At 38.9% G+C, this 23,325-nt stretch overlaps 2 protein-coding genes and 1 long non-coding RNA gene across 18 annotated transcripts; 2 read left to right on the forward strand and 1 right to left on the reverse strand.

Annotated features, from left to right (window-relative positions):
• The first annotated feature begins 1,503 nt into the window (after positions 1–1,503).
• Positions 1,504–2,172, forward strand: LOC114821632 (uncharacterized). The gene is made up of 3 exons (XR_003769311.2): positions 1,504–1,620; positions 1,983–2,005; positions 2,093–2,172. It is a non-coding gene; the product is annotated as an uncharacterized lncRNA (long non-coding RNA).
• Positions 2,173–2,704: 532 nt separating this feature from the next.
• Positions 2,705–23,278, reverse strand: LOC103408537 (rust resistance kinase Lr10-like). The gene is made up of 6 exons (XM_029094325.2): positions 22,480–23,278; positions 4,932–4,961; positions 4,786–4,806; positions 4,640–4,675; positions 4,071–4,100; positions 2,705–3,923 (listed from the first exon to the last, which is right to left on the reverse strand). The coding sequence occupies exons 1-6, from the start codon at positions 23,228–23,230 to the stop codon at positions 2,791–2,793; spliced, it is 2,001 nt and encodes a 666-aa protein (XP_028950158.1). The 5' UTR covers positions 23,231–23,278; the 3' UTR covers positions 2,705–2,790.
• On the forward strand, positions 7,094–21,593 carry LOC103444777 (uncharacterized). 16 transcript variants are annotated; one of them, XR_011573676.1, is made up of 9 exons: positions 7,120–7,530; positions 8,043–8,173; positions 8,316–8,362; positions 8,719–9,454; positions 9,540–9,628; positions 17,805–17,871; positions 19,674–19,816; positions 20,128–20,782; positions 21,271–21,593. XR_011573676.1 is itself a non-coding variant. In XM_029094492.2 (5 exons), the coding sequence occupies exons 1-4, from the start codon at positions 7,312–7,314 to the stop codon at positions 20,214–20,216; spliced, it is 486 nt and encodes a 161-aa protein (XP_028950325.1). In that variant the 5' UTR covers positions 7,120–7,311; the 3' UTR covers positions 20,217–20,242; positions 20,413–20,543. The 16 variants fall into 16 exon arrangements, 1 of the variants encoding a protein (XP_028950325.1); XR_011573680.1 differs by lacking the exons at positions 7,120–7,530; positions 8,043–8,173; positions 8,316–8,362 and having other exon boundaries at positions 9,313–9,454; positions 19,778–19,816; positions 20,128–20,242; positions 20,413–20,491; positions 20,725–20,782; XR_011573682.1 differs by lacking the exons at positions 7,120–7,530; positions 8,043–8,173; positions 8,316–8,362 and having other exon boundaries at positions 9,313–9,454; positions 19,778–19,816; positions 20,128–20,216; positions 20,413–20,491; positions 20,725–20,782.
• Positions 23,279–23,325: the final 47 nt, after the last annotated feature.

A 23,325-nucleotide genomic window follows, 5' to 3' on the forward strand; every position in this document is an offset into this window, starting at 1 on the left:
TTGCAAGATGAAAACAGAACACTTGATCAGCAGGTAAACCTTCAATTTCCGTATGAAGTTTGCATTTTTGTTGTTTCTGGAATTTGAGTTTTTTGCAGGATGAAAACAGAACACTTAATCTGCAGGTAAACACTTGATTGGTTATTTCCAAGCTTTTCACGACTTTCGATACCCAATAGAGAATATGGAAACCCCAACTTTAATTTTATGAATTTGTTTTGGTGCCTAAAATGAAATCTAGCATAGTGAAATCTTGCATAATGAAATTATGACAAATTTCCCTTCATCTTTACATTTTCATTTAGTTCAAATCGTATGGTTTAGGGTTATTCAATTCATGAGTGATCAAATTAGGTTTTTAATTCCTTCTTCTTTTGATTTTCAGTTCAGCATTGTCGTATTTTGGATGCCTTTAGTGGAATAAAACTGATTTTTTTTTAACTTTGTATAGTTGTAAACATAAAATACTCCATGAGATAGACTCATAACTTTTGAAAACAATCTTTGAGGATGGCATAACAACATCTCCAACTTTTGTCATGTAATGTATGAATGTAAATAGCACTTTGTAAACATATGTATGTAATATATGTATATAAACACCACTCTTTAGCATATATATTTTTCAAAACTTTCTACATCTTCAACAATGTTTCAAGCCCCGCAGCAACGGGCGGGTACACTTGATAGTATACATCTAAAATTATAAGACTAAATCCTTTAGTTCTTGGATTCATCTAAGAACTACTTATTCCAGCAGATGCTATGCTTGCACTACTAGAATTTATGGCTTGCCCTGTCAACTATTGCGCGACAGAAGATTTCGTCGGTTTCACTTTTTTTAACCGACATAATATAAGTTTAGTAGGGCAAAATCAGTCAACAAACTGGGTTGACTGAATAAATTTACAGGATGGCTAGAGTTCGTAGGTTAAGACATCAGTCGTTGGGCAAACATTTGGAGCGAAGATGTGAGTGTTTTAACTGACGAATAAGCTGGTCGTCATGTAGATCTTCTTTCCCGACTGACGGTTCAACATGTAGCTCTTTGGATAATAATTCATCTTCAAGGGGAACAGGTTGCCCCTCAGATGAATGGTTAGAGGCAATTGTGAGACTATAATTTTCTAGGGCCGAAATAAAAAATACATAAACCCTCACTCATTCTGTCTCTGTAACCATCCACCAAATACCCTTTCTTCCCTTTCTATTTCTCTCCTAGTAATATCCCCTGACCGAATCACACAATCCAACCAACTCTCTTTAAGCCTCCCTCACTGATTCCATGGATTTCATGGACTTATCCCACCCTCTCTCCTTCCCTCTATATATAGCAAGTCCCCTTGCCTCAGTGTCCCTGGCAACAGAATTTATGGCATTTCTTCGTTCTTTCAATTATTTGAAAGCTTCCTAGCCCTGCAATCTTGTACAAAGGCGTATGGTGTTTCATCAGTTCCATTTGGTGGTTGGGTGGGAAATGAAATTAAAACACTGCATTTCAAATGCATTTCAAATGGTCTAAACCAAATTGAATCAAATGTGAAGCAAAGGGCAAGAGGTGTAGATTGAAGAACAATGGCACCAAGAGCGAAATTGAACTTGTTGACAGGAGGAAACCAAGTAAGGATAACACGTCTAAATCTTATTTTGAATCCATTCAGCTCATGATGTTTTGAATGATGATGATCGGTATACTCTGCTACATGCTGTGATTTTTCCGCTTTCATGTAATTAACGGCTTATATTTGTGGTAACGATATTGATTAAAAAAGGTCGTACCCAGTGCATAAGGCTCCCGCTTTACGCAGGGTCTGGGAGAGGTGAATGTCGGCTAGCCTTACCCCCATTTTATGGAGAGGATGCTCCAAAGTCTCAAACCCGAGACCTACCGCTCATGGGCGAAGGCATTTGCCATCGCACCAAATGCGATATTAATTAATTTCGAGAAATGACAGTCTGATTTTTGCAACTGTCTTTTGCAGGCAAAACAAAGACGTTTGCAAGGGTGAGTTGTGTAGGAGCTTTGTTTCATGTCCAAATGACACTTGAGAATAAATGTTTACACTCATGGATAATATCTATCTATTTGCAGGAGCAACCCTGGGTTCATTTGTTCTGTAACTGCTGGTCATTGCGGCATATCACGCCTATAGCACTGACAAAAGTAAAAAGAGAATCGAATGAAATTTGATAAGTTTTCAGCGGACTACAAAGATCTTAAGCCAAGCATATATTCCCATGCAGATATTAAGAGGTTTACAAATCAATTCAAGTACAAGTTGGGCCAAGGAGCATACGGAACTGTTTTTAAACGAAAGTTTTTTTCTGAATGCTTTGTTGCCATGAAAGTACTTAACATTTCCAAGGGTGACGGGGAAGAGCTTGTAAATGAAGTGGGAACAATGGGCCATATTCACCATGTCAATGTGGTTCACTTGGTTGGTTTTTGTGCTGATGGATTTAGATGAGCTCTGGTTTATGAGTTCTTTCCCTTTGGTTCACTCCAGGATTATATTTCATCAGCAGATAGATTTCTTTCCTTGGTTGGCATAAGTTGCAAGATCTTGCTATCAGCATAGCCAAAGGAACTAGGAATGTGATCTACAAATCCTCCATTTCGATATCAAACCCCATAATGTTTTGCTCGACCAAAAAATCACGCCAAAAATCTCTGATTTTGGTCTGGCCAAGTTATGCCAAACAATTACAGACAACAGTTATTCACTAAATCACTTTAAGGCAAGAATTTAATTAATAATACATTACTGCACTTTCTTAACCATTTGACTATCACCTAGCTGACAATGAACACGTTAGCTCCGCGTTAGAACATCTTGGGTTCAATTCATTGTCTTGAATATCACCCATTGTCACAGGCGTCTGTTGGGGGCATAGAGAAGGCCTGAGAGGCATTTGCAGACATTCAACATCTCCTCCAAGCATTTTGACAACTTTGGACATCGAAGGGCGATCATTTGGTTTCATTTGAATACACCACAAGGCGGTTATAACCATCTTTCTTATTACTTTCTTTTCCTCCTCTGTAACATTGTCCATTTCCAGGTCATTTCCCACAATATATTGATCGTATACCCACATTGGGAAGTAGATTTGGCTTGAATGCTCTACCGTTGGATTCAAATTCTTCCTTCTGCTTGCCATTTCCATCAACAACATTCCAAAACTATAGACATCTGACTTGTATGAGACGCATCCAATATTTTTGTAGAACAACTCAGGAGCAATATATCCCAGTGTACCCCGTGCTGCCGTCAAAGAGACAATGCTATTATCTACAGGATACAATTTTGCAAGCCCAAAGTCAGAAACCTTTGCTTTAAAGTTCTCATCAAGAAGGATGTTATGAGGCTTGATGTCGAAATGTAGAATTTGCATTTCACAACCTTGGTGTAGATATTCGATCCCTTGAGCCACTCCAAGAGAAATCTCGTACATGTTCTTGATAGTTAAGGGGACACTTCCTTCTTTGGAATAAATGTATTTATCAAGAGAACCATTAGGCATGAAGTCATATACTAGAGCGCGTTTTGATCCCTCAACACAGTATCCAACAAGTTGTACCACATTGGCATGGTGAATCCTTCCGATTGTAGCTATTTCGCTAATGAAATCTTGGCCATCAGCTTTGGGCTTGCCCAAAACTTTAACTGCTACAAATCGACCACTGCGTAGCTTTCCCTTAAATACAGAGCCAAAGCCACCTTCGCCCAACTTGTCCTTAAACCTGCGAGTCATTTTCTTGACGTCCGAGTAAGAGTACCTTATAAGCATGATGTTGTTATTGCATTGCAGAAAATCTTCTATTGTGCTATACATTGATAAATGTCTTCTGCGCCATGTGTAGATTAGAAATGCAGTCACAACTGGAACTCCAAAAACAAATCTGGCTAGGAAAAATAACCCTGCATGCATGGACAATAATATGTTAGATCCACTGTGTACTACTTTTTCTTCCCTTTCTTTCCAAATTACTTTATCTTTGATGTAATTAAAGAGAGAGAATGGGAAATCTACATATGTTGATAATATAATCTCGTCTTAGTCCTTACCGATCCATATGAGTATAAACCATCCAAGTGCTGCAAAAAAATCAATCGACTATGAGTTTGAAAAGTGCATAAAGTGAAAAAAAAAAAAAAAAAAAAATCAAAGGGTGCCTTTATTGACACCCAAATTTTAGTTAGTTTTACTCAACTAAAAAATTTTTGTCATCAAACTTTTTAATTTGCCGTCGAAATTGAGTTCACCCAACCACAAAGCAGCAACTACCACTCACAAAAAAACCAACAACACACAGCCACCAGTACCATTCACCAATAGAAAGAGAAGGAACACACAGACCCACCAAGGAGCCGGCATCGACGCATCTACGAGGGAGGGACCGGAGGGTGGTGTAGTTTTGTTGGGCGCGCGGTGGTTGTTTTGTTTGTTCATTTTCTCTTTCTTTTGGTAGGTGGAGGCTGGTGTGGATTTGGGCGAACTTAAAAATGAGGGGAAACTATGAAGTTTGACAAAATGTTTTAGTTAGGGGAACTTAACTAAAATTTGGGTGCCGATAAAGATACCCAATTTCAAAAATACTTGAGCTTATAGACTAATTAAATGAAGTTGATCTTACAGATCTCGTGGCTGTATGATGAATGCCACTTGCCAGCTGCAATAGATACCACGGAAAAGTGAATAAAGACATACAGTTACTAGGTTTAAGAAGTACAGATAGAGCACACAAAAAATAAAAGAAGCTTTTGGGAAGAAACTTCTTACGCCAATAGTTGTGTTCTTGACCTACAGTAAAAAATGTGAAGAAGAATACACAACATTAGCAATAGCTCACCCAGTCTTCGGAATTTAAAAAATCAAGTTTGTCTCGATCGAAAACTTGTAAATAAAACAAAAAGAGGACCCCTTACGGATTTGGTGCCATAGATATTGAAAGAAACCTACAAAAACAAAGAAAGAACAAGACCACATGCATTAGCATAACAAGTGTGAGGTGTATAAGCCGTTAGAAAATAAATTTAAAATTCTAGTGCTGTCAATACATTGATAATATATATATATATATATATATATATATATATATATATATGTATTATTTTTTCTGAAAATTTAACTTTCTCCCTCCAAACTCATTTTTCTAGTCTCTAGCCCATCATATAATATTTATCAGAATAAAACCAAATGATTAGGATCCAACTAAGAAACTTACCAAATTAAGTTTGTGTGTCCATTTTTATATTTTTTGGATCCCTAATATACCCCATCTAAGCCAGTATGGAAAGTTCTTGTAATTTTGCTTTAAGTGATCACGTGCATTGAATTTGGCAAGGTCTTGTAGCCATGAAATATGGTTCCAGATGGAGGAATGAATTTGGATTTTTTTTTAATTTCGGCAACAAATTTCAATTTGAATATACCTAATTTAGTGTTTATTTTCAACAATATCTATTGTTTAATTTTATGAAAATAATTAACCTAATATGAAAATTAATTTTATGAAAACAATATCTATTGTTTAATTTTATACCTACAGGATAATTACATGAAAATAGTTTACCTACTATGAAAATTAATTTTTTGAAAGCAATATCTATTGTTTAATTTTATGAAGATAATTTACCTACTATAATTACATGAAAAAATTTACCTACTATGAAAATTAATTTTTTGAAAACAATATTATTGTTTAATTTTATGAAAATAATTTACCTACTGTATAATTACATAAAAATTAGGGAAAATTAGAATCCCCTACAGTTTTTATATATCATTTAGATTAAACATTTGTACTTTTTTAAAATTTGATTAAAGTGCTTTGACCAATAGTTACCTCTATTTTTTTAAATTAAAATAATTTTTGAATTTATCCTTTTATCTGCACAATGCACTTTTCCTTATTTAGTGGAGATATTAGTAATGAAACTATATTTTCCCTTCTTCCAAATATGTTTTTTCGATCACAGTTTTTTTTTTTTTGGGTATGCAAACATTTGATATTATTTTTTTTCCAAATGGTTTTTTCTTTTTCAAATAGTTGGTGATCAACATATAAGCTCTGTGTATTTTTTTCAATGTTTTTGTGAAATTATATTTTTTTTGCTGTTTTTTAAGTATAGTTGTTGACGAATTATTATTAGGTACAATACATTACGTATATATTATCTGCGGGTACGTTTGAATTTACTAAAATCATTAATTGGTACGTTTGATTTGATACATATTGTTAATATTGGTACATTATTTTTATTTTGGTACGTTTTATTTTGAACACATTTTGTATTGGTACGTTTATAGTATTCTCAATCCTATTTTCTCTTAACGTACTAAAAGAAAAACTCATTTTGGTACGTTTGATTTTGGGGGATTTAAAAATATTTTAAACTATTTTGGAAAAAAAAAAATCTTAAATCGTAGATAATTATTGCTAAATTGTAGCATTATTGTGAAAATAAATTGAATCTAACCAACTTTTTTTTTTACAATTATCTCTAATGGAGGAGAGTGTAATCAAAAGGCTAGATTATAGGAAATTTGTTACAATATAATGGGCATATAGCACCAAAATTATGATAAAAAAAAGTTTAATCAAATCATTAAAAGGCATGGATGTTTGATCTAGAAAATTCAAAACTGAGGCGTCTATATCAAAAGATCCCTAAAAATTAATGTGCCTACTTTTTAAATTTGTAACAAAATTAATTTACCTACTTTTTATGGTATTAGTATACATAAATGTAGAATATATGTCCGTATATATTTGATCTAATTAGGTTTTGGATTGGAGGAGTTGACACAAAATTATAAATATATTAAACAAATTTATCTATTCTAAAGTTGGAGGGGAATTGGTCTGTACATTGCTACAGTAAACAAATGCTACTCAATTTCACGTTATTTACAACAAAGCTATCAGATTTGGGTTGGGTTGGAGGGTAATTTGTTAAAAGTTAGGAGGGTAATTTTGTGCATAGGGTTTAGGTGCCCTCCTATACATGACCCTTGAGTTTACTTTATTTACACCACTGCCATCAAATATGTGGCTGAATTGGAGGGTATTATTAAAAGTTAAGAGGGTAGTTTTGTTCAAGGGGTGGGGGCGACATTCGCAGACGGAGGCCGATGGGAGCCATGCCCATTGCACAGAGAGAAAGGGAGTGATGGGGGAAATTACAGACAGAAAAGGAAGGGATGGGAGGATTTGATGGATGGTCACAGAGAGAGATTCGGTGAGGGATGTGAGGGGAGATTACAGAGAGATAAATAAAAGGGAGGGATCGGGGGATTTGAGGGATGGTCAGAGAGAGAAATAGTGAGGGAGGGAGGGATGGGGGGGCTGATTTTCGGTTCCTCCTTCAGATTTGTTCCGTAAAACCTGTTGGGTACAATTCAATTTCCTCCCCCTTTCCCCTGAACGAAAAATTCGAAACCTACAATTCAATTTCCTCCCTCCTTGGCTTTCCGCTTTACTCATCTCCCGGTGGTTCTTTCTCTCCATACGATTCGATTTCGGTGAGTTCTTCGTTGCCCTCATGATTTCCCAGTTTGATTTTTTGAGCGTCCTTAGTCGTTGTTTTTATCTGGGTTTACTGCATTGTTGCTTTTAGTTTCTGGATTTTTATTTGTTCCGCGGTTCGATGAATCGTGGTTAATAATTTCACACCATGGGATTTTCGCATGGAATTGAGCGCGGGGATTCGGGGTGGGGTTTTACTGATAATTTGTCTTCATTCAAATGAATGGTTAAAATTTCTGAAGTGAGTGTGCAGGTGGGCCCGTTCACTAACTAAGCTTTCAAGGGAACCCATCAGCGGTTTGCTTGCTGGGGGAATTCGGAGACTACCAGTGTATGATTTAGTTATCATTTATTTTTTTACTTAAATTTATCCATATATAATATGTGGGTAAATTTACACTAAACAATTGTGATAAGCCAATATGCCATACGACTTTGAAAGCATTGATTTTGTGTTTAGTTTGCATTTTTGCATTGTGAATGTTGAATTTTGTGTTTGAATTTGTAGCATGATCTTCCGCTGCAGCATCCAAATTTTGCATTTGTAAATTGTCAAAGAAAAACGAAGTATGAGGAAATTATAGGAGATTGTGTCGGCTTTGGCCATGAAGGGTATCAGCAGCTTGTTCCCCCATACAGGTGATTAATCGTTTTTCAGTCTGTGTTCTATTTGGATGAGAAAGTGATTGAAAATATGATTTTTTTATTTGTTGGTTGATTTTGTATGGACGATGTATTAATTTTATTTTTTTTGGGATTTTGTGTATTGGGCATTGTGTAGAACCAGCAATGCAAGAGCAGGATCTGATCAGTCATGCCTGAAAAGGGGTTTGTTTCTCAAATCACATTAATTAATTAGATTATTAACGTGCGTTGGAAGGCTCTTCAATATGATTTCTAATTTCTCCTTTCCAGCATTCTCTTTTTGGTTTTTGGAGTATGTATGTGATTTGTATTTTTTTATAGAATAAAAATTAATAAAACACGAGATGCAGCAATTAATTTGCATCCTTATGACAACACATATGAAAGTGCATTCAATTTCAATGTGCGAATGTGTGACAGGATGTGCCTGCCCGCTGCTGCTGGTATGCTTGCTGTTGTTTCTCGCGTTGTTAATTTTTTGTGTGTGTTGATTTGATTAACAACTCAAGCGTATCTTTTTTTTTTGTGTTGGTTAGCAGCCAGTTTTATGGCCCCGATCTAGTGATGCTTCTCAGTGACTGTGGTAATTGCAGTTCATTGCCACCAGTTGGTCAGCTACCTGCTCTGAAAGAGCTATACGTAGAAGGGATGAAAGTTGTTAAGAGTGTTGGTGTTGAGTTGTACGGGGGAAATCAACCATTTCAATGTTTAGAGAAGCTAAAGTTTCGGGAGCTATAGCAGCCTAGTCCAAGTGGATGTGAAAGTCCAGACTTTCCTCATCTTAAGGAGCTGGGGTTATACGAATGTCCGAAGCTGAGAGGAAACTTGCCCACTCATCTTCCCTCCTTGAAAACACTTCATGTGAACAAGTGTGAGGTTCTACATAAAAACAGGGCCAGTAATACCCTGAACGTGGAATCCTTACGAGGATCTCTTGAAAAACTGACAATAAATGGATGCCCGGGTCTCTCATTGTTACTAGAGTCGACGGAGACGCTGCCGTCGCTTCAGAAGCTTGATATTGATAATGTGGTGGGAAAGAGTTGTTGGCGCAAATGGTGCACAACAGCAATCGTCTTCAAAGTTTGACTTTATATAAATGTTCCTCACCCTTGTCGTTCCTTACAAATGGTCTGCCCACCACGCTGACATCACTGAGCATAACAGATTGCAAGAAATTAGAATTCCCATCACGTGAGATGATGGCCAAATTGACTTCCCTTCAGTCTTTGCGTCTATCCAACAGCTGTGAACGCAAAGGCTTGAGTATTTGCAGTTTAGTTTTTTTTTTCTTCATTTTAGAGATTTTTCTACTGTTTGGTTTTTGGGTTTTGTCTAATTTTTGTGGTCTGCTTTATAGATTGTTCTCTTTGGAAGCTTCTTTCCAGCCTTGACCTTCTTCTTGCCTGGTGCCTTCTCATTGAGTATTGGAGGAGCATTAAAACACAGGTGTGTGTGTTTTGTCGACATAAGAGATGAATGACATAAAAACATCCGTCTCTGTATTTTTTTGTGCTTTTTCTAACCCATCAATTTCTTTTGAGTCAACCAAATAGTCCCAAATTGCAACTTATGTTGTGAGGTATTATTGTCTAAAATTAAGTATGCATGTATATTTTATGTTTGTGCCCGCGCACACATCCGCATGGTGTTAATCTCTGTGGGTCATCTATGTATATGTAGATATATCTATATGTGTGTGTGGAATGCAACATATCGGATTTAGGTTATACTGTGCATAGTTTTATTGCCTGTTATTATCTACGATATCACTATGCCATTTCTATGCAGGCTCTGAAAGTTATTCATGAGCTTTATAAGCACTTACCATAATTTAAGCAGTCTGTTTTGGGTTCTTTTTCATTAGGTCATTAGCTACAGATTAATGGAGAAACGAGGACCATGCCACTGATTTGGGTTCTTTTTCTAATTTTCTGATTTTGGGGTTTTGCAGGGAGAACTCCGCCTATGTACTTACATTGCCGATCCCAAGCTCGGATAAAGGAGGAGGGGGAGGGCGTCAGGTAGTCGACAGTCGGCACTCCATGATCACGTCGAATCCTTATGAAAATGAATTCAGAATAAAATTGCGCTAAAGCTAGGGCGTCACCCGTAAGTGGCGCGCTGTGTGGCCCGAGCACAGTGATAAGTGAGCAAGGGTCGCTGTATCTCCATCGGCACCCGGATGCAGTGTTAAATGAGCAAGGGGGGCATAGGAACTTCTTTTCGAACGACTCCACTCAAAGTTGTTTGGGAGCATATGCTCCTATCAACTTTACACGGGACACACAAAAGAAGTACTTTGATCCTATTAGACGGGGGAGGGTGAAGAAGCTAGGACAGAAGGGTAGAGTTCAAGAAAGCAAAATGCGTTTAGGAACGTGGAATATAGGAACCTTAACGGGAAAATCTATGGAAGTAGTGGAAGTTATGGTGAGGAGAAGGATAAATATTATGTGCCTACAAGAAACTAAGTGGGTTGGTAGTAAGGCAATTGATCTAGAAAACTCAGGGTTTAAACTTTGGTATTCGGGCACAAATAGAACGAGAAACGGTGTTGGCATCATCGTGGACAAGACCTTGACACAAGATGTTGTAGATGTCAAGAGGGTAGGAGATAGAATCATGGCAATCAAGATTGTAATAGGACAAGAACTTATCAATGTGGTTAGTGCGTACGCACCTCAAGTAGGGTTGGATACGAGTTCGAAGGAGAAATTTTGGGAAGACCTTGGAGACTTGGTGTAAGGAATTGCTCAGACGGAGAAGTTATTTATAGGAGGAGATTTAAATGGACACGTGGGCAGAGAGACAGGCAACTATGGAGGTTTTCATGGTGGCCATGGTTTTGGGGAGAGAAATGAGGATGGGGAAGCTATCTTGGATTTTGCAATGGCATATGATCTCTTTTTAGCCAACACCTTCTTTAAGAAGAAAGAAGAACATGTGATCACCTACAAGAGTGGGTTGTCAAAAACACAAATAGATTTTCTTCTAATGAGAAACGAGGATGGGGAAGCTATCTTGGATTTTGCAATGGCATATGATCTCTTCTTAGCCAACACATTCTTTAAGAAGAGAGAAGAACATGTGATCACCTACAAGAGTGGGTCGTCAAAAACACAAATAGATTTTCTTCTAATGAGGAAAGGGGATCGTATAACTTGTAAGGATTGCAAAGTTATACCAGGAGAGAGCGTGGCTAATCAACATCGCTTGTTGGTGATTGATGTACATATCAAAAGAGTGAGACAAAAGAACAAGACTTGGAAGTGCCCAAGGACTAGATGGTGGAATCTAAAAGAAGAAAAACAAGCCATTTTCAAAGAGAAAGTAATCATCCAGTGTGTGGGATAGAGATGGGGAAGCTAGCCAAATGTGGGATTCAATGGCTAGTTGTATCCGAAAAGTAGCAAAAGAGGTATTAGGAGAGTCAAAAGGCTTTGCCCCACACCAAAAAGAATCTTAGTGGTGGAATGAGGAGGTACAAACAAAGGTGAAGGCTAAGAAGGAATGTTGTAAAGCCTTATACAAGGATAGAACTGATGAAAATGGTGAAAGGTATAGAAAAGCGAAGCAAGCTGTGAGAGAAGCTAAGTTAGCGGCTTACGACGATATGTATAAACGACTAGATACCAAAGAAGGAGAGTTGGATATCTATAAACTAGCTAGAGCAAGGGAAAAGAAGACAAGGGACCTAAACCAAGTGAGGTGCATCAAGGATGAGGATGGAAATGTTCTTGCTACAGAGAACGCGGTTAAAGACAGATGGAGAGGTTATTTTCATAATCTTTTCAATGAAGGACATGGAAGGAGTGCTTCTTTAGGGGAGTTGAGTAACTCAGAAGAGTGTAGAAACTACTCTTTTTATCGTCGAATCCGGAAGGAAGAAGTGATTGTAGCTTTGAAGAAGATGAAACATAGAAAAGCAATAGGCCCAGACGATGTACCAATCGAAGTGTGGAAAGTTTTGGGAGAGACATGTATAACATGGCTCACTGACCTTTTCAATAGGATTTTGAAAACGAAGAAGATGCCAAATGAGTGGCGAACGAGCACTTTGGTGCCTATCTACAAGAATAAGGGCGACGTACAAAATTGCATGAACTATAGGGGTATTAAGCTAATGAGTCATACAATGAAGCTCTGGGAGAGAGTCATTGAGCATAGATTGAGGCAAGAGACACGGGTTTCGGACAACCAATTTGGGTTCATGCCAAGGCGCTTAACCATGGAGGCAATCTATCTCTTACGAAGATTGGTGGAAAGATATAGAGATGGGAAAAAGGATTTACACATGGTTTTTATAGATTTGGAGAAATTCGTATGATAGGGTCCCAATAGACATTCTTTGGAGGATTTTAGAGAAGAAAGGAGTACGAGTAGCATATATCCAAGCTATAAATGATATGTATGAATGAGCAAAGACTGCTGTAAGAACTCATGAAGGACAAACTGAAAGTTTTCCCATAACTGTAGGATTACACCAAGGCTCATCCTTAAGTCCCTACCTTTTTGCGTTGGTAATGGATGAGTTAACAAGACATATTCAAGATGATATTCCTTGGTGTATGCTTTTCGCAGACGATATAGTGTTGATAGATGAAACACAGGAATGGGTAAATGCAAAGCTTAACCTTTGGAGAGAAGTGTTGGAATCTAAAGGTCTTCGCCTAAGCCGATCAAAGACAAAATATATGGAGTGCAAGTTCAGTGCAAATGGAGGCCAAAACGAGTTAGGGGTGAGGATCGGAGATCAAGAAATACCAAAGAGCGACCGTTTTCGTTACCTAGGATCTATCTTGCAAAAGAACGGAGAATTAGATGGAGATCTCAACCATAGAATACAAGCTGGATGGATGAAGTGGAAGAGTGCATCCGGCGTGTTGTGTGACCGCCGTATGCCACTGAAGCTCAAGGGAAAATTTTATAGGACGGCAATAAGGCCGGCGATGCTGTATGGCACATAATGTTGGGCGGTGAAGCATCAACACGTACACAAAATGGGTGTAGCGGAGATGAAGATGCTTCGTTGGATGTGTGGGCACACGAGAAAGGATAAGATTAGGAATGAGGATATCCGGGGTAAAGTAGGAGTAGCCGAAATTGTAGGAAAGATGAGAGAAAATCGGTGACGGTGGTTTGGACATGTGCCAAGAAGGCCTACTGACGCTCCGATTAGAAGATGTGACTACTGGACAGAGGTTCAGGGCCGAAGGGGTAGAGGAAGACCTAGAAAAACTTTGGAAGAGACTCTAAGAAAGACTTAGAGTACCTGGATCTAACGAAGGACATGACACAGGACCGAGCATAATGGCGTTCTAAGATTCATATAGCCGATCCCACTCAGTGACTTGGATTTTCCAAGTCTCCAGCCGAGAAGTTTTCCTCACTCAGGAAATTAAGGGAACACTACCCCAACCTACATGCTCCACTCACAAAGCTTCAACAAAAGAAAATTCAAAGAACTTAGCGAAGAAGGCTTTGATGTATTTAACACAATACGTTGAAATGAAGGAAAGCTTATTTATTGATATCATCGATAAGCTACAAATATGTACATATACATAAGTCAAAATAAACAAACAAGAGGGAGCCTTCACAAAGGTTGCTTAGGAGAAGTCTCAGCAGTCGGTAGAGCCCCAGAAAGAGAAGGCACCGGAGGGGGATCATTCGGAGCCTCAGTACTGGACAGAACCCTAGAAGGAGGAGGCATAAGAGGTTGATCATTTGGTGCTTCATTACGCGGTACAGCCCCAGAAGACGAAGGCAATAAATGCCTTTGGAACAAACCCACAAATCTCTGATGATCAAGTAAAACCTGACCATCAGATTCCTTCATCTGGTCAAGCTTCCTCTTCATGTTTGTAGCATAGTCATGTGCGAGCCGGTGCAACTGTTTATTCTCATGCTTGAGCCCTCTAATCTCCTGTTTGAGACTCATCACTTCAGCCGCCAATGATTCAACTTGGCGGGTTCGAGCAAATAGGTGTTGGGCCATATTAGACACAGAACCTGCACACTGAACACTGAGAGCCAGAGAATCCTTAACAGCTAACTCATCAGACCGTTTGGAAAGTAGTCTGTTATCTTTGGGAGTGAGAAGGTTCCTGGCCACCACCGCAGCGGTCATATCATTCTTCATCACGGAATCCCCAACGGTAAGAGGACCAGTAGGGGAGACGAAGGATGGGCGCCATATGTTGTCTGGAGAAGGCGGGGCTTCCTCTTCAACAAGGTTCAAGTCAAAACGACGGTCGGAGGGGCCAGACATTTTCAAATGTGTTGAAGAGAGAAGAGGTCGGACAAATCAAGATCTTAGAAGTGTAAGAATGGAGCTTCTACTGGTGGAGATTCAAGTGTGCTTTGGAACTTAATGTCAGCCCCTATAAAAATCTGCACTCAACGGAGCTTCAGAAATCGAAGAGGCGCCTGCTCAGAAATCGAAGAGGCGTTTGCTTTCTCAAAAGCAAGGCTGCTCAGATACCACGAGGGTCGATCTCAGAAATCGAAGAGGCGTTTGCTTTCTCAAAAGCTGGGCAGCGCAAAGACCACGAAGGCCGATCTCAGAAATCGAAGAGGCGCTCAAAAGTTGGGCTGCTCAGAGACCACGAGGGCCGATCTCAGAAATCGAAGAGGCACCTACTTTTCCAGCCTTGTCAGTACCTGTCACACACACACTCAGCTTTGCGAAAATTATGGGGATTCGGTCGAAGACTTCTGGTGAAGTAGAAAGCACATGAGTCTTACTGTTCAATCACCCACTTCCCACACGCAACAGTAGCTCATGGGTACCACATATAACTTTTCCAAAGTTCTCTGCCAAAGTTGAACACGTGAAGTTTGCAGCTCCCACTACATCGCTCTGATCAAGAAGGGTAAAAGAATAGCAAAGAAACAACACTAACAAAGTTTAGACACATAAATTTTGATGGTCGAGCTACCATATTATTACCCACAAGGGTAAAGGAACAGTACCACTGCTGGATAATTGGAAAGTCCCTGTGTGTCAACCTCTGTGCTTCGTGGCAAGGTAGACTATCAAACATGCCCAACCTTTACTCACATTCGAGAAAACACTCCCAACAAGATTGCTTGCTCCAAAATCGAAGAGGCACCGTCCTTCGAATCTCGAGAGCCAGACTCCCAACATGACTACTTTCTCAAAAATCGAAGAGGGTAAAGGAACAGTACCATTGCTGGATAATTTGAAAGTCCCTGTGTGTCAACCTCTGTGCTTCGTGGCAAGGTAGACTAGCAAACATGCCCAACCTTTACTCACATTCGAGAAAACACTCCCAACAAGATTGCTTGCTCCAAAATCGAAGAAGCATCGCCCTCCGAATCTCGAGAGCCACTCCCAACATGACTACTTTCTCAAAAATCGAAGAGACATCGCTCTCCGAATCTCGAGAGCCAGACCCCCAGCATGATTGCTTTCTCAAAAATCGAAGAGGCACCGTTCTCCGAATCTCGAGAGCCAGATCCCCGATAGGATTGCTTGTTCGAAAACCGAAGAGGCAACACTTTCCCAATTTCAAGAGCCGGATCTCCTTGGATAAAGCTATCTGTAATCTTCACTCGCAACATTAGCTTTCCAGCTACCACAGACCACTTTTTCAAAGTGATCTGACAACGTTAAAACATGTGAAGCTGGCAGCTTCCACTACCGTGCTATGACCAAGTAGGGTAAAGGAATAGCATTACTACTTGTTGTTAAGGAGACTCCTATATATGTCGACCTCCATCCCCAACGGATAGGCAGACCTGCAAAAATGCTCAACTCTTCCTCATATCTGAGAGGGCACTCCCAACGAAGCCTTTCGAAATATTCAGCTTTCTTTCCCCCCGATAATACCTCTGCAAACAAGCTATACTAGAGCAAGAATATCTCATATCATCAGGGTTAAAAGCAAGAGTATCCCATATCATGCTTTTTCCTTGTCTTTTTCTTTGGCCTTGTTCTTACCTGCAAGACAAGAAGAAAGAGAGCAATCAGTCAGTACTTGGAATCAAGCTTCCAGCCAGGAACTGACTGCCTGGAACCCCTTACCTGATTACTTACCTGACATTGTTCTCGAGTACTCATCTTCAACATCTTATGCTTCCAGGGAAGATACCGCATCTGCCTGAGGAACAGATAGGGCAAGGGAGAAGGATATAAGGAAGCATGTGGAGACAAGCGTAACAGCACACGTGCCGATACATCCATTACTCTGTCAAAGCAAAAGTATCCCATATCAGTAGGGTCGAACGTACTCTAGATTTGATGGACTTGTTTTGACCCTCAAATTCTTCAGTCGGCCTTATACTCTGGAGGAAACCAGAAATTTCTCCAGCTCAGTGCAAGAATAAGCTTGTGGAAAGTTACTTCTTCAAAAGCAAAAGTATCACATATCATCTCTTCTCATTTTCTTCTCTTTATCCTTCATGCTGCCTGCAAGATAGGGAGATTGTGAACAATCAGCTGGAGCTATGATTGCTTACCTTGTCTGTCACCTCTTTCAGCAGATCCCCTAGCTCGGCGATTTGGGGGACTCCTACTACATGGTTTGTATCGCGCTTGACCAAGCCTGAAACTACAAGTAAGCTTCAAGTGAAATTGATACATTACCTTGTGCATCTCCACCAGTTAAAGATACTACCCCTGGATGGAGGAAGAGTACTTCCAGAGAAGATGCCCCATCTACCTATGAGACAGATAAGGCACGTCAAGACGATACCACACTCTGATACTTAGAAGTTTCGTGATTACGAGATCATTCTCCCACAATATTTCCTAATGTCATTTGTACTAAATCATTCACTTGTACTCACTAAAGGAGAGCTTGAACCTATGTACTTGTGTAAACCCTTCACAATTAATGAGAACTCCTCTATTCCGTGGACGTAGCCAATCTGGGTGAACCACGTACATCTTGTGTTTGCTTTCCTATCTCTATCCATTTATATACTTATCCATACTAATGACCGGAGCAATCTAGCGAAGATCACAAAAAGCGACCGTTTTCGCTACCTAAGATCTATCGTGCAAGAGAACGGAGAATTAGATGGAGATCTCAACCATAGAATACAAGCTGGATAGATGAAGTGTAAGAGTGCATCCGACGTGTTGTGTGACCGTCATAGGTCACTGAAGCTCAAGGGAAAATTTTATAGGACGACAATAAGGCCAGCGATGTTGTATGGCACAGAATGTTGGGCGGTGAAGCATCAATACGTACACAAAAATGGGTGTGGCGGAGATGAGGATGCTTCGTGGGATGTGTGGGCACACGAGAAAGGATAAGATTGGGAATGAGTATATCCGAGGTAAAGTAGGAGTAGCCGAAATTGAAGGAAAGATGAGAGAAAATCGGTTCCGGTGATTTGGACATGTGCAAAGAAGGCCTACTGACGCTCCGGTTCGAAGATGTGACTACTGGACAGAGGTTCAGGGCCGAAGGGGTAGAGGAAGACTTAGAAAACCTTTGGAAGAGACTCTAAGAAAAGACTTAGAGTACTTGGATCTAATGGAGGACATGACACAAAACCGAGCGCAATGACGTTCTAGGATTCATATAGCCGACCCCACTTAGTGGGAAAAGGCTTTGTTGTTGTTGTTGTTGTTGTTGGGGTTTTGCAGGGAGTACTAATGTACTGATTTTCTGGGATTTTTTTTGTCCTTGCAGGATTTTTGGTCTTTGAAATGGGTATGTGTTGTTTTTAATGTTTCAGTTCTAGCGTTTTCCGTTCTTCGTTGCTTCGTGATTCTCATTTTTCAGTGTTGGGTGATGGAAATTTGTTAAAGTAGTTGGTAGTTTTTTGAGAAAGTTGGCATTTTTAGTTATATTTTCTGTTTAATCCTAAATGTTTTGAAAACTCATAATTTTTTTGTTCTGGGATTTAAAAGCATCTTTTCCAGATTGGTTACAAGGGTTATGTTCTCTTCAATTGGTTCACCTAATTTTGATTAGTTTTAAGTTTTGTCCTTTAAGTTTGTCTTTTAAGTTTTGTTCTTTAAGTTTTGTCTTTTAAGTTTTGTTCTCTAAGTTTTGTCTTTTAAGTTTTGTCTTCTGTGCTGTAATGAGAGATTTCCGTTGGCCTTTCGGATTTTGGCATGGGAAAGTTCACTTATTTGCAAGGTTCTAAAAAACGCTAGGCGTTAGTTGGGCGGTGGGCTAGCGCCTAGCGGCTAGGCGGCTAGGCGGGATCTAGGCGGGATCTAGGCGGGCGCCTAGGCGGCCTAGGCGGATTTAGGTAAATTTCTTATATATTTTATGAATTAATTAAATTTACTATATCAAATGTAAATAATTATTAACTAATATGTTATTTCTTATAGAAGAACATACATAGTGAATGTTTTATGTACATATATAATATATTTGTCTAGGAAAAAAAAATATTATCTAAATAATTTTTATAACATATATATATATATATATATATATATATATATATCCCAAACTTTTAAAAATATAAATAGCATTGGGAGAGGGGCGTAGGGTTTCTAAAAGCACACTCAGAAATAGAGCATATTTTAGTCTTTATTTTAGAATCCTAAGGAGCACCCTACTCGGATGCACGACATGTGTGCAAATCTGGAGATTCTTGCTGTATCGGATACACCAATGCTTAGTCAAAATTTCCTGCTAGGGTTTATGGTGGACATGTGTGTGTGGTCTTCATTATTAAACCCATTAGCACCTCACCTTTTCACATCACCCGTCCATCACCTTGGGTGGTTTTGATAATTAAAACCATCAACATCCATGGTTTTGATAATTAGAACTACCAACTTTTCCTTGGATTTGAGAATCTGAGATCCCATTCATCGCCATCAAATATTGAAATGTTTCATTGTTCATCTCTTTCTCCCTCTTCTCACTCTCTATTCCCTCATCTTCACAGAGATGAGTTACAGAAATTCTCCGGTAATCTCTCTCTCTCTCTCTTCGTAATCGACGAGCTCCTCGACTTGAAGTCGCAGCCAAGTTATGAAGAATCGAGATGCGAGAGCAAGTGGAGAGTGGAGACTCTGGAAATTGGGAGTGACGATCGACGACGATGAGTCGATGACCCAGGAAACCTCTTGAAGTTGCAGCAGGTGAGTGCACTGCAGTTGAGGAAGAAGAGACGAAGAGACTTAGTTTCTGAAATTAGGGTAGCTGCAAGGCACGGGAACTTAAAAACAAAAAAACAAAAAGAAAACCGCCTAGCTCCGCCAGCCGCCTAGCCTGCCTAGGCGCCTCCTAGCCCGCCTAGGTGCCGCTTAGCCACCGCCTAGAGCCCAGCCGTTTTTTCCCACCGTTTTGCACAAAAACGCCTTGGCCACCCTCCGCCTAGCGCCTAGGCGGCCGCCTAGGCCGTTTTTTAGAACACTGCTTATTTGTCTAATTAGATTGTGGATGCCTTCGATTCTTTATTTAATTGTTCTGTTTGCGTTCGGGTGTGATGATCTAAATTTCATATGTTTGGAATTATTTACTTAACACCAATTTGTTACATTCAGATCTCCACCCCACATTTCACTAGTTCAAATTCCATAGAAGTTGGTTATTGCAGATTGCGTCTACAATTAGATCAGAGATCAACTACTCTTTTGTTATCCTGCAGAAGATTGCTTTTGGGAAGGATCTGAAGTAGTTTCTCTCTGTATGTTTATTCCCATGTAGCTCTGTCTTTTCTAATTGATGGTGTTGATATTACACTGTAATTCATGATGATGATTTAATTGTTTATTGATTTGTAATTGTTTGTGAATAATGTGGCATATATGAATTGCAATCTGTGTTTGTATGAAAGGGATGGCATATTATGTTGCTGACTTAATTGTTTATGTTTTTCATATTTGCGAATGGTGTTATGATCAATTAGGTGATTGCTGACCTGTGACTTTGTTTGGAGCTCAAATTTTGTGAGCATTACATTGGATTGTTTTGATGTTGTTTTGGTTGACAATGCAGGGATAGGAGAAACAAAGAGGATGACACTTATAACTGCCATTCCCCATCGGCCGTCTTCAAATTTGGATCACAAGAAGGGAGCAACATAGGTGTTTTCCTTCTTTATTTAGATATGGTTAGTGTAAATAATTGGACAAAAGAGCCAAACAAACCCTGTTCTCTCAAATGGAGTTGATGATGTGGTCGACGGCCACCAGCCCCAACTCAAGAGTTTGGCCTTCATATAATTGGATTGTAGTATAATTTTATTTTTGTTCATTTCTTTTTTCCTTTATATAAGTGCAGGTGTTGTGATGTTTTGAATAAAGGGTGATGAAAGGTGGTTCACACACTTCCTCCTTACTTAAAGCAAGTGGAGATGACGGTTTGTATAAAAAGAAAAACTTGCCACGTACTTCAATTTTCTATTTTATTAATTATTGTTTGGTTTTCCAAATGTTGTATTCACAAAGAGAGACCAATTATGTCTTTGAGAAACAAGTTTCTTTGTCTACATTGCGAGAATTTGCAGTTTGCAACTTTCATTGGTTATTATATTTGATTGAGTTAAACTTGGATTTCTGGATTCTGACTTTTTCGTTTGTTTCTTTGTTGCAGAGTTGGCTTCATTTCATTCCAGGAACTCTCTAAATAGGGCCAAGAACTCACTAAATAGGTAGTCAAGAGGAATTCAGTTTTGCCTTCAATTTTTGCCTTCTGTTTACATTCTTCCTGGATGCACTCTCACCGCTTCTCTCGCTTACCACTTTTTTCTCACTCACCGCTTCATCTCTTCTGTTGCTTACAAGGTCGTGTCATATATTTTTTAATTTTGTGGTTTAATTTATTGAATATTTGAAAAAAGAGATAAAATTTATAAGATACTATATAAGATACTATATAGTATCTTATAAATAAATGAATCACAAATGATACTATAGTTGTTAAAAAATCCCATTACTCAAAACTCCAATTCCCTCCCATTACTGAAAGCTCCAATTCCATCAAAACCGAGATGGTAAAAGTACAAACTGGCTAGTTTCCACCAAAAAAAAAAGTACAAACTGGTTACAAAAATATGTTTTGTCCCATCCAATTGACGAAAAGAGATAAAATTTTCAATTTACAATTACTGATATGATGTTTGTTTTGAAAATCATTAAGGTGAATGGAGAGATTTACAACCATGAAGAGCTGAGGAGCCGTTTGCCAAATCAGATTTATAAGGTCTCATCAATTATGAATAAACGACTTTTCATTCCCAATGACCTTTATCGTTTTTCTTAATGGGTTAGCTGAACATGAGGTAGATGCTGACTTTATCAAATATGAGAATGTTTTAGGATTTCATTCTAATTTTTTGGCTGTTTGATTACTTTGCTTTTCGTAATTTGTTTTGCTTATCGTCAATTGGATGGGACAAAACATATTTTTGTAACCAGTTTGTACTTTTTTTTTTGGTGGAAACTAGCCAGTTTGTACTTTTACCATCTCGGTTTTGATGGAATTGGAGCTTTCAGTAATGGGAGGGAATTGGAGTTTTGAGTAATGGGATTTTTTAACAACTATAGTATCATTTGTGATTCATTTATTTATAAGATACTATATAAGAAACTGTTATTAGCACTCTAAAAAACTCATTCTACACTCGCGACAAGTGTATTTTTCTTTTTAATTATGGAAAGTTTGAAGGGCAAAATGAGAATTTTGGAGTGCCAATAACAATTCCCTATTATATATAGCTCTACTGGGAAGGCTACTGTATATGTCTTCATCCTGTTAAATTGTATATGGCTCTTGATGTCGGCTGAATTAAATCAAAATGAAAACCAAGCTGATCTTACCAGCCGATATCACTTATCACTTGCTTATTTAAATTATTTGAAGATGCGTATGTGGATTGGTGATTTTGTTGGATTCACTTAGCTCAAATATATGTTATCTGAGTCGCTACATTTGAGAATGTGATTCTGTTCCTACCACCATTTTGCCCACTTTTTGTGGAAATTATTCATTCCTGTTGTGAATAATACATTCATCCCCGGCAACGAAGTGCGGGCACATTTTATAGTTTAAATTAAATCACACAATGGGTCATCAATAATGACAAACTCGTCATTTATGCGAGTCAAACATGAGGCCACCTACCTACTAGTTTAGTGGAATACCACAAAGTGACATGTTGATACCTTTAAGTCTCATATAATGGATTGCAGAATTAGGATATACCTAGACTAATTTAGTCAGTGCGTGAACCCGAACAATTAACAAGGGTTTTATTCTTGCTTGAATGTTTGTTATATGTTCCTAGTTTGACAAGGCAATTATATTTCCGATTACAAAAGTTATTAATTTAGTCGAGAATTGACGCACCTGAAATGGTGTGAGGAAAACATGTAGACACATCAACCGCAGTCCACTGTCCTGGGCATCTATCTTCCCCGAAACGAAGCTCAAAGCCATACATGAGGGCATTGTGTATGTCTTTATAAGAGAAGTTGCTGTAGTCTTCAACGTAGCCGGCAGCCAAACTCATCCACTCTACACTGCAACCCTCATCCAAATCCCATGCTTCCAACCTGCCCCCGACATAGTCAGCGACCATGACATAGCTATACGTTTTTGGTTGACTCGAAGAAGAAGAAGAAGTATTATTCAAGCATGGAGCAGTGTCCACGTACAGAGAAGAATTCGATGGATTCGAACACTTCAAGTAATATATAGATAGAGAATTGATGTCATAGGTGGGCCAATATGGAGAATTGATGTCCTCGGTGGTGGGCGGAATATTTTGAGACATGGAAGAGCAATTGTTGTTGTCAAGCCCAGGATCTAGAACTCGGATTGTATTGTTAATGTAGTTGATTGCCTGGACATAGTATTTTCCGGAAGAAGGTACGTCTAGTACAGTAATGTTGCTCTCACAGTACAGAGTATACATTATGTTGCCACAGTACTTTGGATCATCGTTCAGTCGAAAAGGATGGCTTATGTAGTGGATATGGCCGCAGGATGAAGTGCAGGACTTGGCACTACTGTTGTCAGCGTTACAAGTTTCACTGCAAAAGCAAAGAAGAAGAAAGGCTAAACTTAAGGTGAAGGACCTGCTTCCACTAATTTCCATTGATCTGAGAGAGAGAGAGAGAGAGAGAGAGAGAGAGAGAGAGGGTACTATAGCTTGAACACCAAGGAGTTATATAATATGGGAGGGGTTAAAGC

This window comes from Malus domestica, chromosome 02 (genome assembly GCF_042453785.1).
Source record: "Malus domestica chromosome 02, GDT2T_hap1".
NCBI lineage: Eukaryota > Viridiplantae > Streptophyta > Magnoliopsida > Rosales > Rosaceae > Malus > Malus domestica.